The 17316-nt window shown below is 38.9% G+C and overlaps 1 protein-coding gene across 4 annotated transcripts in view; it reads left to right on the plus strand.

Moving 5' to 3' along the window:
• The window catches only part of ABCC9 (ATP binding cassette subfamily C member 9), an 82280-nt gene extending 68616 nt beyond the window's left edge, over positions 1–13664 (plus strand). For 3 of the 4 annotated variants that reach the window (XM_064516117.1, XM_026092685.2, XM_064516127.1), the window contains 9 exons: positions 62–163; positions 2984–3104; positions 4169–4299; positions 5437–5515; positions 7854–7962; positions 8200–8303; positions 9047–9180; positions 9539–9601; positions 11794–13664. In XM_064516117.1, the coding sequence (XP_064372187.1) occupies positions 62–163; positions 2984–3104; positions 4169–4299; positions 5437–5515; positions 7854–7962; positions 8200–8303; positions 9047–9180; positions 9539–9601; positions 11794–11931 (981 nt within the window). In that variant the 3' untranslated portion in view covers positions 11932–13664. Of the gene's footprint in view, positions 1–61; positions 164–2983; positions 3105–4168; positions 4300–5436; positions 5516–7853; positions 7963–8199; positions 8304–9046; positions 9181–9538; positions 9602–10787; positions 11129–11793 lie in introns of those variants that run through there. The other variant, XM_064516121.1, reaches the window with a different exon arrangement.
• The last annotated feature ends 3652 nt before the right edge of the window (positions 13665–17316 follow it).

The raw sequence follows: 17316 nt of genomic DNA on the forward strand, positions 1-17316 counted from the left end.
ATTGTCTATAATCTTCTTTTTCTTCCTTTCTCTCTCTCTCTCTCTCTCTCTCTCATTTTAGGACTACCTCGGTGCTTGTATAGTTCTTACTGCAGCTGTCACGTCCATCACCGAAGGGCCTAACTCTGGATTTGTGGGGCTAGGTCTCCTGTATGCTCTGACGGTATGTACTGAGGCAAAGCATAGGAACTATCAGATTAATATATTAGTTTCATGGTAGTTTTAAAAATACGTATACATGGTTATCTTCCAGCCTTCTTAATCTCGAAAAAAACAATCTTGCAAATAATGGATTCAAGCCAAAGTTGAGAGAGTTCAGGGCAACTTGGACTTACTTCAGGTTTCATGAGCCAATTAAAAAAACACAACCATTCCCAGGCCCTGCATGCTCCCAAGGAGAGCAGGAAAATTAAAAGTGCGTAAGAGGACCTGCTGTGCAATCTGTTTTGCACAACACAGTGTTAGTTGCGCCTGTATATGGCAAAACCTGCCAGAAATTGCTGTCCCACAGACTATCATAACCAAAGTAGCACTTAACTAATGACCAAATAAAATCATTGCTGAAGAATTAGAAATACCAGCTCCACCTTTTGAGGGAAACCATTCAAATTCCCAATATTGTCCACCCATTTCTAAATGGGTTTAGGAATTAGGACCTTTAAGGCTGGTAGGCATGGTTCAGCATAACAGGTAGCGTGAGGAAAGTGGGAGAAATAGGGTGAGGAATGATGAGGATTTGGCAGAACCCTAGCCAACTCATTTCAACTCTTATCATCAGCACTGAGGGATTTGAGATCAGTCATGGAGAAGGAACACTATTTTAGCATAGTAGACTGCGAGAGGGGCTCAAAGTGCTTCATGAGCATAGAGGGAGTCCTGTCATCGTAGAGAGCAGAAATATCATTGAATTAATCCAGAGAGCAGAGGAAAAAGCAGGATAAGGAAATAGGAAGAAGAATTTTTGAAATCATGGCTGGCATTGTAAAAAGCTGGTTGCTTTACAGCACCAGCACAAGGGAGCAGATGCCATGGAGAGGATGGGTGTATGGGTTTAATATAATTTGGCTTTGCGCTTGGATGCTGGCCGGCACATGGTTGCAACAGAAAGTCCTCGGCAACTACCGTAGGGTGGCCTTAAATCTCCTTTGTGCTGCTGTTGCAGCGCTATGAGAATCTGCCAGCAACTGAGAATCAGTCCCAATGTCTTAACCTCATTCTGAAAACATTCTTGGTAATCCTGCTTCATTATCAGACATCTGGAAACTCTGAGATATCTGCATAAGCAAACCCTACTTTGTATTTAGTTTGTATCTGCAAACTGAACATCAGAGCAAATCAGCATTTTGCTGAAGTCTGGCATAGCAGACCAAGAGATTCTCCAGTCACTAAGCTGATGCCTATCTCTTTCCTCCACCACAGTAAAACCAGTAAAACTTTCAATGCAGTTGGATCCTCAGCCATGTCCCCAAGTGGCTTTTGTATCACTTCTCTCTGGGGCCAAAAGTGGGCTGATATATGAAACTGGGCGAGAGCAAAGTGTGTGTACCAGTGCTGTGTTTACAGAAGACCTTCATAAGCTCATTCTCTTCCCTCATATAAACACTGCCAATTTTATTGCAAACTGTGATGAAGATGGAAATAATATGTAGACCCTTTTGGATGCCAGGCTCTGTTGTCAAATCTGTTGGACCTGTGATTGCAGTCTGTTACTGTGCAAGCAGCAGGTCTACATATAATTTAGCTTATATACAAATGCACCCATTTCTGTAAATTCCTGATTCAAAAGCTGAACACAGAAGGTGTGGGTTTCTAAAGAACAACAGAATTACTTCACACTACCTCCTAGAATGACTCTTCATCATTTTGGCAAACAACTAAATCCTCTAAATTGACAACAGATTTTATTGTAGAATCGCAGTGAAAATTATTTACCATATGCCTATTGCATCAGTATTTGGTAAGTGGAAAACAAGTGTATCTGGGTGATTTGTTCATAACAAACTTCTTATCTGGCAGATTCAGAGATCTTTCTCACAAATGCAATGCAAAACTTTTCTCCAGATATATTTGTGCATAGGATGTTTCCCCTGTCTAAGGTATCTAAACCTTTATTTGGGTGTCTAAAGTTGCTCAGTTTTTAAAGGTGCTTAGCACTCAACAGTTCCTAATGAAATCAGGGGCTTTTTAAAACAAGCACCTAAATATAGACCTAGGAACCTAAGTTTGAGAAATTGCTTTACAATATTCAGCCTACAAATAGTCCTGTCTAGGGATCAACTTCTCTGAGCTACTTGGTATTGTTAGACAAATAATTATCAAGTTTTATCTGCTGCAAATAATATCTCTCCTGTTAATCAAATCCCTATAAATCTGAACAAAAAGTAAAAGGGAAATACCATTGAGATGACAATACATTTTTTCTTGCATATTTCTATGTTAAAACAACCACATTTTCCACAGAGAGAGAAAAGAATTATATAAATATGCACAGAAGGAAACAGAAAAGAAATGCCCATAAAACTGTTGTAAATATACTTGTGAATACTAAACTTTCTTATTCTTTATTTGCAGTCTTTGAAAAATTAGAAAATGCAGTATTTCCTAACACAGTTACCAGTTTTAGTTTCTTCTGTGTCTGTGTGTTTAAAAAGGCACTGAAAGTGTCTTTCAGTACTGTTTATTGAATGCCGAGAACAAGAGATTCCCTTAATCAGTCACATCTTCAGACTGTAGATATAACCTTTCCATATTTCTGTTTCACAAAATAAGGATGAGAATACTGAGCATTAAATTACTATGTCAGGATTGTTTGGGTTGGAATATGACTGGCCTGTTGCATATTTAATGCTGTTGCGCCGGGTCTAGACCCACTGTGCTGAGTAAGGCCAAAGACTTTTACACATTTATCTGACCTTTATTCCAAAACAGACAGATGAACAGACAGCAACTTGACCCCTGTCTTTGTTTTCATTTTGCAATGCAGATAACCAACTATTTGAACTGGGTGGTGAGAAATCTGGCTGATTTGGAGGTGCAGATGGGTGCAGTAAAAAAAGTACACAGCTTCCTGAACATGGAGTCGGAGAACTATGACGGCTACTTGGGTATTGCACTGGAAACTTTTTGATTTTTCTGTGGGTATTGTGGAACCAAGGCAGACTTGGTCATGAAAAATGTACAGGCCCCTTCGGCCAAATGCTGTTCTCATTGATATGTAGGAACTCCCACAGGCTTGAGTGCCAAGGACAGCCAAAAGCAACTGTGGAACCTCTGGTTTATATGTAACCCGTGCTAATCAACATAAAAAACTACCAAATGCCAGACAGACAGAGCATCACCCTATAGTACAATTAGAAAGAACCAGGGCACAGTTACAGGTAGTATAAACAAAAAAACCCTGTAGCCATTCAGAGAACAAAAATATGGACAAAACTAGAAATGCACCAGCAGTCAAATACTTTGAAATTTCTAATCTTTGTAGGAAGTTGGGGCTGCAGGACAGGGCACGCTGAGGAATCTGACCTCAGCACATCTTCTCTGACCTGCACATTGCTGTTCGTATTCCACATATTTCAAATTGGCTTTGATGGTAGAAATTAGTATTTTAGAAGTGCTAGAAGTACAAGGCCAAAGAAGGTTGCAAGCCAGCAAGATTCTTTGGAAAGCCCAGCCCCTTAGTCTGGAGACAAAACCTGCTGGCATATTTGCAAACCAGGATGAAATAAGAGCTGTGATAATGTCAACAGCTCAAGTTGTAAGGCAGTAACAACATCCTTCTTCCTACTGCCCTTCCTGTGGCGGTTACTGACCTGAGACTATGTTAACACTGCAGTGACACTACGTTCCTTTCTGCTTGTTTGGCTTCATCCCACTTCACTGCCGGCAGCCACTTTAACATTTACCCTCTTATCCTATGTGTCAAGATGTGGGAGCCAAGTGCTAATGTGCTTGTCAGACACTTTTCAGCTTCCCTGGGAACCAGCCTGAGCACACCAGCTTAGAGGAGGGCACACTCATCGCCAGCGCTGTGCTGCCCAGCCCTTTCGCAATGGGATTGAAGATTATAGATTTCTAATATCCAGGGAGGAGGGAGGGGGAAAGAAGAATATCATAAAAGGTGACCTGTGATCACTTTTTTTTTTTTTTTAATTTTTGGTAAATATTTCAGACCCCTCCCAGGTCCCAAAAGACTGGCCCCAAGAGGGGGAAATCAAGATTGAAAATTTGTGTGTTCGGTATGAAAACAACCTGAAGCCTGTTCTTAAGCACGTGAAGGCGTACATCAAACCAGGACAGAAGGTACTGTGTCACGCAGTGGCATATCATCCTCATTCTAGACCAGATTCTTCCTAATTGTCTTTTCTCTCCTAAGGTGGCAGAAAAGCAAGAATAAAAGCAATTTGCAATGACAGGTGCATAAATTGATAGTCCTCTTTGAGGTCCCTGGGCCTGGTCAAGACGCTTACACCAATGACATCTTATTCTTGGATGGGATCAGTTGTCCTTCTTAGAGTCCCATCTCTTTCCACGTCCATCCACCTAGCATAGAACAAGCCTAGGTGGCAAGATGAAATTAGATGAACACCAAACCAGAGCTGAGCAAAACTGGAAGAATATCTCACATTTCAGCCTACAGTATCATTGGAATCCAGGACAATATGCTGCAATTTCAAAAAAACTTCCTGGGACAGAAATTCCCAAAGAATTATTTGGGAAAAACAGAACTATTTTGTTTCAGTGTTTTTTACTAAATATCCCAATATTCCTGAAATTCACTTGTTTTCTGTTTAATTTCACTTGCTGATTTGTTATAAAAAGCTCAGATCAACTTAAAATTAAATTGTACATTGCTCCATCAGTCAGCTCAACAAACTGAAATAACAAAATTCTAAGTGAACCAACCAAAAAAAAAAGAGTTTTTTTTTTCCATGGTCAAAATTGCATTTTTTCTAAAGAAGCTATTGATGTTGCAGAAATTGCATTTTCCACTGGAAAATAACACTCAAAGGAAAAAATTCTCCACCAGCTCTATGTGTTTAAGTTCCTTGTCAAGTTAAGAGGGATACAAACCCATTGCATGTGAATGAGAAACACCATCAAAGTATAAAGTAAATAATACTCTCTTTTTATCAAGCTGAAACTGTCTAGCTTTTATAAAGTGATTGTTAAGAATGTTTTCTGGGAAGGTGGTAGTCACTATCGCATGTATTGTATGATCTTTTCAGTTTACATATACGCTTCTCATGCAGAGAGTCAGAGATGAAGAGCATGCTTGCCATGCTCATTTGTTTTTTTCCCTAGCATCTGACACTGGCCATTGGGAAGGAGCTTTCTTCTCACCAGCAGGGCCATTTTCACGGTCCAGCTTTCGCAGAACGATATGTTTGATTTACAGCTTTCTTCTGTAAGCAAATAACATCTTGCTTTCTTTTGCAGGTTGGGATCTGTGGTCGTACTGGCAGTGGCAAATCCTCCTTGTCTTTGGCGTTCTTCAGAATGGTCGACATATTTGATGGTTAGTTTTCACTGGACTTTGTTGTCACTCCTGACCTGCTTCCCCCTTATTTCTTCAGAAGAAACAAGGAGACTTTTTGATTGATAGCTTATATCCTGCCTTTCTGGCTTGGAAGATACTTGATTAGAATGGGGCTCGTTATGCCTGATCCTTCAAAGTACAAACTGTCCTATTGTGAGTAGCACTTGGTTCTTCCAGGAAATGCTCTCCACCTCATAGATTATGCTTCTAAATCTCTCTCTTTTTTCTCATATGCTCTGACAAAACAGTATTCCATGCTCTAGATAGGAGAAAAAATATGCAATTCTCTGGAGCCTCTAAATTTCTCCCTAAAAAATAACTGCATTAAATTATGATAACTGTCAAAATATTAGTAAAATAGAAACTAGAACTGAACAAGTGCATTCCCTTGATATTTGTTTTTTATTTTATTGTGGTTTCCCACAGCTACAGCAGAAATTGATTAAGGATTTTGGAAACTTCTTGCTATGTTTTCACTCCTACAGCATTTCACTCTCTCAGCTAGTTGGAATGGACTAGTATGCAGCAGTATGCATACTGGCATTTATATACATGTGTACTGCTGCACGAGTATGTAAACCTACTGGAAAATCATCTTTTTGTTTCAAATATTTCCATGTTTCCATTTTGGCCATTCCATGTGGAATGTTTGCTAGGGAAATCCCAGAATGATGTGGGAGGATAAGTAAATCTGGTGCATCTAATACATGCTTTTGCTGTTGTTTTGTGCCTGTATATATATAGGTAGTAATAGGTTTCTGATTTGTCACTGTGGTTCCTGGATAGTACAATAGTGCAAACAAATAATAACTTTATTTATGCCCAACTTTTAGTTTCCTTCTACTTTAACCTACTTTCTATATCTTTTCTTTGTCAGTTCTTCCTGTATCCCTGTTTTTTCCCACTGGGAAAGCCTAACTATTTTTAATCAAGTTCTGTGTATCCTTTGTCCGCATCCCTTTCTTTCTCTCACTAGACTATGCTGGGCCTCTATGCTGGTCCTTCCTTCTTTCTTTGTGGAGTCCTAACTCTAAAAAAAGCTAAAGAAAAGAATTTACAGTGACTTTACTGGAACCGAGATTTCATTCACGTTGTCCATCTTGGTTCCTCACGTATCTGTTATTTCTTTAAATTTGTTTATGTTCCATGTTATTCCCCCAGAACTCTCCCTTCTTTGCTCACTATCATTTCCCCTTTCCTGCCCTCTGGTCAAACCACCTCTTATTTCTCCTGTCTTGCCTAACTGTCCCTCTTTGCTTTCCTGGTTTTCCAGCTCCTCTCTCTGCTTTCCTTTTTCTCTTAGGTCTCCTCATCTGCTCTTTCTTTCCCCTGAGCACCTTGGCTTCTATCAAAAATGCATTCCCCCATTCCCAAGCAATGACAAATTATTTTTCTCCCATTAGTCCATCTCATCTTCCTGAAACTTTCTCTTGTGTTTTCATTTTGGGAGGGAAGAGAAATTGCTTAAGTTCATGCTACTACATGATGTGTCATGCTGAAGTTTCATGACCTGATTCAGACTTTCTGAAATCTGAAAACAATTGGACTTCACCTCACAGACGAAATCATGGCTCCTCTGAACTTCTAATAAAAGCATAAATCTAACAGTAGTCCAGCTAGGTGGGAATTAAGGTTTTCAATAGATTAGGACTACACACGATAACCTAGAAATTGCAGCATCATGACAATTGCGCATGACAGCAGGGCTGGATGTCTACAGCTTTGAATATCCATACATTTGCCACTTCATGGTTAGGTTCACTTCTTCTCACTGTTAGGAGAGAGAACTAATAAACTTAATGTAGGCACTTTCCAAGGTTTGGTGCAGCTGCCCAGCTAAGAAATCCACAGGGAAACAGCAGAATTGAGCCTGATGAAAATACCCCTTATCGTATCTTCTTTCAGTTTGCTTTGTCCCATGTTCTCCTGCTAGAACTGAAGTTAAGGGGAACAAAGAAAGGCAGACAACATGGCTAATTACATCAGCTGTTCTTGCGCTCACTCCATTTTGCTGTAAAGCTCAGGTTGCCTCATAATAAAGTATCGTTCTGCTATCATTAATCACATAGCATGGAAGCCACGTATTTCCTTTAAGGGAAAGGCCAGTGTCACCAATAAGCTGGGTTCCCTCTGGCTTGTGTTACTACATACATTCGCCTTCTCCATGTTTATATCACAGTGCTGAGAGAATGCAGAAGCACTCTCTCATAATCTGGAACCCAGCCCAAAGTTTCTGTTTTATCTTTCTGTCTGCTACTGACAAATCACATAATCTGTGCAATTCCTTCACATGTCTGCTGCATGTCGTTTTAAATAGGGAGGATAGTGATCGATGGAATAGACATCAGCAAATTGCCTCTTCATACTCTGCGTTCCCGACTCTCCATTATTCTCCAGGATCCAATATTGTTCAGTGGTTCTATCCGGTAGGTGCTTGTTGTCCGGGGGGTGAAGAGCAGCATTACATGGTGCGTTTGTGGTGGGTGCTAATCCCAGAAAGGGTTGTGAAACAGGAATGGGTGGAAAATGGAAGTAACCTTTCCTGCTCACTGCAGTCGGTCTGCACAGTCTGCCCAGGGGAAATCAAGTGACACAAACAATTCCAAAATGTCTGAATGAACTGTAATTGTAATGACAAGACTCCTGTTATGCTCTTCTTGCAGCTTTAATTTGGATCCAGAATGCAAGTGCACTGATGATAGACTTTGGGAAGCACTGGAGATTGCTCAGCTGAAGAACATGGTCAAGTCATTGCCAGGAGGTCTTGGTATGTCTGAACCAAGCATCCACAAATTTAGGACAATAAAAAAATGATACATGTATGGGCATGCACACATATAAACAAATACATGGGAAAAATGTACCTGAGTTTTGTATTTCTCTCTGTAATGATATTTCATAATATCTCACACTCTGAGCCATCATGACAGTTGACAGGCACCTAAAGAATATTCTGTCTTTATGACAGAATATCTTCACTAAAAAACTGAACAATAGTCTAGTTTTCCACTCACTGCATAAGAATTTTCCTTTGGGACCTCAGCAATGTAGTGGGGTGACCAGTCAGCAAAGAGCTAAAAAAGAGCACTTTACCTCTGCTCCTTCAGCAGAATCTGGCATTGTCAGCAGACCTGTAGCTTTTGGCTAGAACACTGCATTTCCCTATCATTTCAGATCTGGTTCATGATGGAAACTCACATATTTCCTTCCATATTAAGAGTGTTTCATATTACTAAGATGCTTTACTACAGTTTACAGATATGTCAACTATCTGTGCCAACTATTTGCTTGATGATATATTACTCCTTTCCCAACAGCTGTGTTCACTTTTCTTGATATCACTCCATTCCAATGCTCAGTCAAGATTATGCTTTTTGGCTTTTACAGGGATTTTGCTTGATGCTGAAATAGTGCATGGGCAGAGTTTTCATGCTGCCCACTCAAAATCACTTGGTCCTGAGTGTATGAATGTCAGCGGTGCAACATTCAGCCTAATTAATTCTATTACAGATGCAGTGGTAACAGAGGGAGGAGAGAACTTCAGCGTAGGGCAAAGACAGCTCTTCTGCCTGGCCCGAGCCTTTGTTCGTAAGAGTAGCATTCTCATCATGGATGAAGCCACTGCATCTATTGACATGGCCACAGTGAGTATACCAGTTAATGCCATTGGTGCAGTACATGAATCTACTAGTAGAGAAGGTGTTGTCCTTGTCAGTCAAGAAGTCGCTTTAGCAAAGACTGATAGCCTCTTTGCTTTTGTCTAGCATTTAGTTTCAGATGCTGCTGTTGATGTATTTTGGTGTCTATAGTTTGGGGAAAAAATGACAAAGTGAAACAGTGATTAGAAAATCACTGCTTCTACCTGTGTCACATTTCATTAGTGAGAGTGGTGCACAGATGGGAGATAGTATGGAATATAATGCTGTCTCTTTGGTTTTTAATGACGCATAACAATGTAAAATGTTCAAGGAAAAAGTACCATTTATCCTTTTCTTTTGGTAGGAAAACATTTTGCAGAAGGTTGTGATGACTGCCTTTGCAGACCGCACAGTCGTAACAATAGCTGTAAGTATGCATGTTAGCAGATGCTGTCTTTCCTCATTCCTTAGACAGTGGATCTTGCCTTTCACCTGCTAAATATCAGTATGAAAACAAAATAAAAGTAAAACCCAAGGTCAGAATATTCCCAGGTGTTGAACAGGTCAAAACAGATACCTTCGAAATGAAATTTTACCCATAATTGCTATCTTTCAAAAATAAACTATAGTAAACACTTAGATCTGAAGATGGACTTTATGGGAAACTTCAGCATCTCCACCGTCACCAACAGAATTTCAAGTCATTCTCAATAAACAAATGAAAACTGAGCCCATGGATATAACCATTAATGAAAGTTTCTTCAAAATCTGGATTGAATTTTGCCACTAAAATCCATGTATAGTGCCTACAATAGTGCCATGAATTTATAAAAGGAGCTGAGATTTCAAAAATTTTTTGGTGCAGTTTTCCAAGTCAGGTTATCTTTTTTCTCTTTCAGAATAAAAGTTTGGTTTCACGATAAAGTTTTTTAAAATTGGAATCAATGGAAATTGTTCAAAAAATTAAAATCTACTCAACTAGATGTTTGCGACATTTTTTCCTGTTTTTCTGCCCTTTCTAGTGATATGAAACATGCCCAGAAGTTCTGTGTATCTGTGTAGGTACATACAGGGGCATATACATGTGTGTGCATGTATATATACGCACATACATACCCACACGTACACAAGATAACTTTAAGAATAATTCCACCTTGTGACAGCATACTTACTCAACAAACAGATGTTTTATCCATGAGATAAATATATGCTTCAACAGCTGTTTCAGTTGCTTTGTCTGGGATCCAATCTTGTGGTTAGAGATTAGAATTATATCTCCTGGATTCTGGTTTCAAATCTGTCAGTGACTAGTTTGTATTGGGCAAATCACTTAACCTAGCTCATTTACAACATGCTCCAAGATTCTCATATGTCTAAATGCTGAAAATACTAGCAGTAAGCATATTCCCATCTAGTTAATGCCTTTCAAATTTTCAGTATTGTCCTTCTCACTGAAATCTCACTTTTCTTTTTGCTTTTCTTTTCCAAACTTGGTGTCTCAGACAAAATGATACCCATTCATATTTAGCTTTCTTCACAGAATTGGCTTCATTTCCTTCCTTCATCTATGGCTGAACTTTCTTCCACCCACCTGTTTCTCTTCTTTTTTCTAGCACCTCGTATCTCACATCTTGGACGCCAACATTGTCCTAGTCTTTTCTGAGGGCTTTCTAGTTGAATGCGACACTCCCTCAAACTTACTTCTCAAAGAGGACGGCCTGTTCACCACTTTGGTGAAGACTCACAAGTAGACTCAGTCCACACTGTTCACAAGACTTCTGGCTCTTTGGTAGCTATCTTTAACTCTTTAGTTTCTTTTTGTTCTGCTTCCTTTCTACTGCATGCCTTCTGAGATGACAGTGCAAGGAGGTGTTTATTGCATGGTTTCTGGGTTTAATTTCATGACTGCTCTGATTGTGTTTAGCTAAAGCCTATACATGCAGCTAACATTAAATTCATACCATTAAGGGAGTCCACCCCCAAAAACAGTCTGAGGCCTTCAGGCTATGTAGTGAAGTGTCACATTGTTGGGAGCTAGTCCTGTCTAAAACTGACTGGCCATACTCACACAGCATGAAAATCACGCTTGGCCTGGTTTCATCCATGTATTCATTCATACCTATAGGGCTGAGCTATACCCTGCAGCACATACGAATTTACTCTCAGAGAGAGCTAATTGATTTACAGTAAGATGGCCCAGGAGTGATCTAAGATAGGTGCAGTTTAGACAGTCAGGGTCACAGACCCTGGAGTGAAGGAGGAAGCTATGTCACCTGACAGTGTAGACATAGCCAGGATGTTTCTCACTCATTTACTAAAAGTAAAATACATTACTAAATGTATTTTGGTAATGCCATAGGATTTATTCCAACTGCTGTGTTGTCCATAACTGCAATTACCTGACCAAAAGCAAAGAGCATGCATAAGTATTTTCAGGCTTGGTGCCACCGGCTGTAAAGTAATTTGAGATCTCTTCAGGTTAAAGATATAGTACAAAGACCTACCTCTGTAGACAGGGATAGCCTTTCACCAACTTCGTAAACTTTGGGTCAAGCCCATTAATGAACTGCAATGAGAATTATCATAATGAGGATTTCTTTATGCTTTTCTTTATGGCAGCATCGGGTTCACACCATTCTAACTGCAGACCTGGTCATTGTCATGAAGCGAGGGAACATTTTAGAATATGATACGCCTGAGAACCTACTTTCTCAAGAAGATGGCATCTTTGCTTCATTTGTCCGGGCTGACATGTGAAGAATCACTAAGTCTCATGATGCATTTTAATAGCTTATTTTTAAACAGATGAAATGCAAATATTTTCTATTCAATGCAACATCACTTTAATCTTTTTTCAGAGCTGCTTCTTTCTTCACACTTCCATCTTTTCAAAATAATAAAACCCATTGCAATTCATGTATGCTCCAAAATGATAAAAATGTCACTTCATTCAAAAGCCATTAAACTTCACATACACACACACACACTCGTGCGCACGCACACACACACACACACACACACAGAGGCAGAAGTTTTTATTTCCTGGGAATTTGGCATTTTCCTTAGACATTTTAGTGACTTTTTTTCTCTTATAGAGAGCAAAAGAATGCGCTGCTTTTACAAGCTGCATATGTTATGCTGGAACCAACAATCAAATCGTGCAGTTTTTCAAGGAAGCTAGAGATCACCAGAAGTATTCTATCCCCAAGGGGAAAAAATTAAAAGGAAAAACCCCAAATTCATAACACTTGGGGCAATCTGCTGCATTCCAAAGGCATAAACTTTGCTCTTCAAGTTATAACACAGGACCAGCTACTGAGGGAAAGGAATCCCATCAGAAATAAGGAAATTCTTCCTGTCCTTCACTTTAGTTCGCACGCTATAGTTGGAACAGTACTATTTTTTAATGCAATTATGGTTCATCCACCCAGCCAGTTCCTAAATCCATATTTGTTCTGTGGACTTTTTTGAGTCAAAGATCCAAATCATCCTATAATTATGCATGCTTCAATAGGTTTATGGAAAGATACACTTTGTACAGTATCTTAAGACTTTGTATTAAAGCTAACATAAATTTATAAACTTGATATTAGTCAATCTTTTAAAAATTTCTACAGAAATATTCCACTTCAAATGATGTGCTATTAGCCAACCACTAATTATAGTGTAGAGTCCTTCACATTATTTTCTATGCTGGAAAAACCTTTTCCTTTACACATTTCTGAAGTATCTCTACATCAGATCTTGACCAAGAAGGCACGATTTTTAAATGATTTTGATACCTTCAAGGCTTTAGGTGCATTTAGATGCATAGTTGCATCATATAGCTTTGAAAAGCTTGTCTGCACTAGTCTAATGCGTATGGCTAGATTCTGAATCTTTACAACTGCACAACAGAGAGTAAATCTCCATAAGGCATTTCATGTATATGCTTCCAAATGGAGATTTTGAGACATCAGATTTACTACTTCACTAGTAGTGTTCAATGTGATTCTTTCTCATCAATTGCCACATGATTTAGGAAAAACATGAGGTGCACTTAAACCTATTTCTAGTGAAATGAAAAGAACATAAGAGACTGGACTTGGCAAAAAATGCTCTGAATTTCCAAGAAGTTTTAGTACTTGAAACTGGGATCCCATTTCGTCTGATAGCATAAAATGATACAGCGATTTTATCTTTTTTGCTGTTGTTGTTCCATCTTAATTATTGGAAATAAAAGCTCTGGCACAATTAAGCAAAAAGATCTGTCTTGAACATTTTATGAGGAGAAGTACTTCTGTGATTTCCCTGTCTACTGCTGTGAAAATTTTTTGCTCTTTTTTGCATTAATTTCCTGTGTTGAAGTTTGTCATACAAAAAAAGGATAAAAATAAAGCAGCTGTTTACTGCAGAAGAGCATGTTGTTAAACAGATTTCAGAGCCAAAAGGCCAAAATTGTTCTTGATTTAATTTCATTGTCTTCAATGAAAAGCTAAGACTGAACTGGATTCATTGCAGTCAAACTCAGTATAAAGATGAAACAAAAAATATTTTGTTTATCTGAGTATTCTTAATGATGATACAATCCTGATTTATTTTAAGTGGTCCTGACCAGTCCAGTTCAATGGATTGCTGGTACCCACTGAATCAAATGCCTGTTGTGGGACTGGGACTCTAGGAGGTATCTTGTAAAGCTTGAGAGGGGTGAATAATCAGCACCTCTTTCCTTATATTTGTACCAAAGCCATTACAGGACTAAGAATCACCTTCTTTGCTCATTAGTCCCTCCAGAACCATAGAACTGAACGAACACAGCTATTTCAACATGTAGAAAAGAAAATGCCGAGAAAAACCTACCAGAATGCTTCATCCATTTTGATGGAGGAGTATAGGAGTATTTGCCCTAATATTCCTTAACTGTGGTCAAAGTATTCGATACATGTAGCATATCTTACAGCTGCACAGCCAGTTTAAAAGCACAGTTTTGTTCCTGAAGAAATAAAGTTCTATTCAGCATACACGAATCCCCAGAGAGACAGCAAACACAACACAAATTGCCATAGACTCGCCAGAGCTCCTTGCATTACAGCCACTGTGCATATGATGTTATATACTCACCGAGGGCATAGGCTGAACTTTGCTTTTTTATGTTTTCCGCTAATAGAGAAGGGTGTTCCCAATAGTCGCATAGATCAGTTTTGCTACTAAGAATGGTGCAGGAGGGATGAAGTCTTTGAAAAAAATTTCTCTGAATTTCACGTAAAGGTCTTAAATGTGTTCCCCTTTAAGGAGGAGTTCCTTAGGCTGTGGGACACACATGGTAAAGGAAATGTCAGCCTACAGAGATTTTGCTTCTTTGACTCTTTCACACTCCCTCCTCTGCTGGTCAGCCCTTATTCTCTTGCTGCAGCCTCCTTGCTTTTTTTTTTTCTTTAACATCTCCGTATATCATCCCCTCTTTGAGGTTCATGACTGTATCCCTGAATGCACACTACTCTGCCTGTGGCCTCCCACTCCTTCCTGATTTATCTCCATACCCTCTGCTCTATTTTCTGACACAGCTCAGCACTCTCTCCTCCTTCCCCAGCCTTCCTCTGACTTCCTATCATAACACCCTCCTCTTCACGGGGACATACACCCTAGTGCAATAACATAATTTTTTTTTCCATGCAGTAAACTAAACAAGCTTTCATTATTGCAATATTATGCTGTAGGATTATTAAGTTCCTCCTTTTGGAAAGGTGCTTTGAATGTAAACACTGGCTGATTTTTTTTTTTTAACCAAGGATGGAAGGAAATTAGCTCTGTGAGACATTTTAAATTATGCTTTTTTGTATCATCTGCATTTCTTTTTCTGTTAGGTCTTTCTGGGAGGGGAGAAGTTAAACAGAAGGAGTAAGAGTCTGTGTAGCCAATGCAACTGCTGGTGGATGCACAAGAGTGTTCCTCAACCTTTAAGTTGCAAGTTATCTCTGCCATCCCTTGAGTTGTTTCTAATGGCTGACATGGATAGCTCTGCTCCCACTCCCATATGTGATCTTTCACAAAACTAATAACAGCTAACTGCTCGTTACTGCTTCTCCTAAACCAGAAATGTTCCATACAACCATTGTGTTTATTATTGAGCCAAATATTTAATGTTCTGTGAAACCCATTATAGAGATTTGAAGTAGTGCTTGAAGCAGGTCCACAAGCCTCTTGTAACAACACTGTTGACAGGTAGCAATGGGAAGCTTCCGCCTTCTCAAGAGCCGGCAGGTAAAACAAATCTCTCCATGTACTCACTTTGCTGGGGAGCTACATCAGCACAGCAGATGTATTGATTCATCTAAGGAGAATTGTTTTCATTTATAGGCAATTACAGTTTGAAAAAGGATGAGAATCTCCTTAAGAATAGCTTAGCCTGAATCACTGGTGTTCTGCTAACTGGTATTTATGCTCCAGGGATCTGGGCAGCATTACAGGTATTTGGACTTGACATTTCAAACAATACAGTTACTAAATAGGAAAGTGGTTTTTTTAAAAAAATAAAGTAAATCAAGTTGGTGGCTGTAAGGACTCCTAATTCTAAGCAGAGTTTGTTGCTGATTTTTCTGTAATTTCAGGTTTGTTTTAGATGAGTATCATAGGTTATTTCAAAGAATTTCTTACAACTAATTATTCATACTCACCTCGCTTTGTTATGAAGACGTCTTAAAACAAGCTGGAGAAGTTTGCTATTTGATATATAACATGTTGTGTATATACAACAACACACATGCAATCTTTTATTCTAAAGAAGAGTATGGTACAAGTAAGTCAAGGTACATTTCTCTTCTGCTCAGAAGAAAGGCTTCTAAGAGCAAAATTACGCTTTCTCGCATGCCAGGCAAAGGTCCACATGACTCAGTCCATGGGACGCTTCATCCACTGGAGGGGCCTGTCGCTCACCAATGTCTACAGAAGGAGTCTAGGCAGTGAGTTTGGACTCAATATCTGCCTTTTAGATGGCTAAATTTATAGTCTCAGGAAGCATCAGAGGTGGAAAGACAGTCGGTGGGGATTTTTAGCCACTTGCGCAGCAATTTGTGTATATTCTGCAGAGAAGGCACTGAACCACAGGCATCTCCTGCAAAGTAGACAGTCCTATAGTAGTCTAGTTCAACTCTGATAAGCCAGGGACAGGGCAAAGTTTGTAGGGAGAGGTCATTGTTTTATTAGGCAAAATGATATGCAAAAGAAAAGGTATCTGAAGTCTTCATAAGTTATGGTTTTATTTCAGACCTGAAAAAGGTCTTTGTTCACAAAAGCATGCCTTTTTTTTTCAAAAAAATCATTTGGCTGAAAGAATATATTATCAGAGGCTACTCAAGCGCTTGGATTAATTCCTTTTAAGTTGGTGTAAATTGGCAGAACAACTCTGCTACAAATGAATACAACTCCACTGAATTCCATTAGTACCAACAGAAAATAGGGCTCAAAGGATTTGGCATCTCATTATATGTAAAACCTCTGTCCGCTCAATATAAACATAGCAAATTATGTTTTCTTAAAGAGGAGATGACATTAAGTTTCAATATGGTCACCCAGTTCTCTCCAGATTCCTTATACAACAAATTGCTTGTTTGATTTAATTAAGTGATTTCTTTTCATGGGCTCTTGTGCTTTGCTGTGAAAAGATGCTGAAATATTCACATCCCATCCCATGTGTCATGACAATATGAAGGAAACATCACATATACATTTTACACAAGCTATGGAACAGATTATCACAAATGAAGAAAGAATGTATTTGAGGCAAACGGCTACCTTCAAAAGAAAGCTGTGGATAAGAGCCATGTTTTTACTATCAGGAAATGAAAATTTTCAATGACTATGTAGTGGCTAAAGTGATGATCCTCCAACGAAATGTGTTAAAAAGTGAAAATGAATTGAGCCCATTTGTCCTTTTATATCCTCAAGTAGTATCTTTGGAAGGCCTAATTTGAAGTAAAAATATATTATGTAAATTCTCTGATATGAATTCAATGATGGCAAATAAAGAGATCTTTACTTTCCTTTGGAAATAAATCTATTCAAAGGCAACACAAAGAGCGTACTAAAAAGAAGTCTGAATACAAAACTGTAAATCAAATTCTTCATTGCCACACAAGCATCCCAATCATTTCCACATTGGGTTTT

The sequence above is a fragment of the Dromaius novaehollandiae genome, chromosome 1 (assembly GCF_036370855.1).
Source record: "Dromaius novaehollandiae isolate bDroNov1 chromosome 1, bDroNov1.hap1, whole genome shotgun sequence".
Classification (NCBI taxonomy): domain Eukaryota; kingdom Metazoa; phylum Chordata; class Aves; order Casuariiformes; family Dromaiidae; genus Dromaius; species Dromaius novaehollandiae.